Source organism: Charadrius vociferus, unplaced genomic scaffold (genome assembly GCF_000708025.1).
Source record: "Charadrius vociferus isolate BGI_N301 unplaced genomic scaffold, ASM70802v2 scaffold1044, whole genome shotgun sequence".
NCBI lineage: Eukaryota > Metazoa > Chordata > Aves > Charadriiformes > Charadriidae > Charadrius > Charadrius vociferus.
Window position 1 is genome coordinate 1,378,784 of NW_009648254.1, and position 994 is coordinate 1,379,777.

The 994-nt window shown below is 67.3% G+C and overlaps 1 protein-coding gene across 1 annotated transcript in view; it reads right to left on the reverse strand.

The window, feature by feature from the left end:
• Nucleotides 1–994, reverse strand: part of DOK2 (docking protein 2, 56kDa) — a 15,400-nt gene that overhangs the window by 480 nt on the left and 13,926 nt on the right. Inside the window, 4 exon segments of the mRNA XM_009884371.1 lie at nucleotides 4–236; nucleotides 345–419; nucleotides 422–559; nucleotides 632–813. Of these exon segments, the coding sequence (XP_009882673.1) occupies nucleotides 4–236; nucleotides 345–419; nucleotides 422–559; nucleotides 632–813 (628 nt within the window).

Below are 994 nucleotides of genomic sequence, written 5' to 3' on the forward strand. Positions count from 1 at the left end.
CCCCCCGCCACCCCGACGCTGTCGTAGAGAGGGTCGGGGAAGTCTTCGGGGCGATGGACCAAGCTGCCGAAATTAGAAGCCACGAAGTTCTTGGCGATGGTGTCGAAGGGGATGGCATACTCAGATTCGGTGGCCGCCTTGGTCGGAGCATCCTGCCTCCGGCCCTTCTCCGGCACTGGGGGGTTCCCGCGGTGGAGGGAGTTGCAGGGCTCGGAGTAGGGGCAGTCGGCACCGCGGGAGCGCAGGAATGGCTCCCCAGTCCCGGGGCAGCTGCTGGGGGGCATCACCGGCTTGGCTTTGGGCACCTTCCCCTCCCAGGTGGGCTCCGGTTTGGTGCCACCGAGCTCCTCGTGCCCCTGCACCCAGCTGGGCATCTTGGCATGGCCGAGCGGTCGTGAGGCATCGTCCCCCCGGCCACCGGCTCCTCGGCTCCCCGGCCCCGATGCACGTTGATGGCCGACTCGATCGCCTGGAAGATCTCGTTGCCTTGCCTGGTCTCAAACTCAAAGTTGCCTTCTCCGGATGCGCAGCGCCGGCCGGCCTCGAAGGAGAAGGTCACCTGGGGAGGGACAGGATCAGGTCCCCACGCCCCAGCCCACAGCCAGCCCACCCTCCCCGCTGTCCCCCTTACCTTATCCCGCCCGAAGCGCCGCAGGAAGCGATACGGCCAACTGTAGATGATCTCCAAGGTCTGGAAATCCAGCAGCTCCAGCGCTTCCTCGCCGGCTCGCAGGATGCACCGGCCCCAGAGCCGGCAGCGCTCGGAGGACTCGGTGGCCTTCACCGTCACCTTGAACGCCTGCTCCAAGCCAGCTGGGGACGGAGGAGGGTGGCATTTGACACGTGCGAGGAGCAGAGCTCCATGTCGCAAGAGCAGAGCTGCATCTCCCACTCCAGAGAGGTGCCATGGGGGCCCGTGACCCCCCGGCAGCCGGGGCGGTGGGGAAGCGGCGTCCGGCCGATAAAGGCTCGAAAAGATCCGGCAGCCACGGCG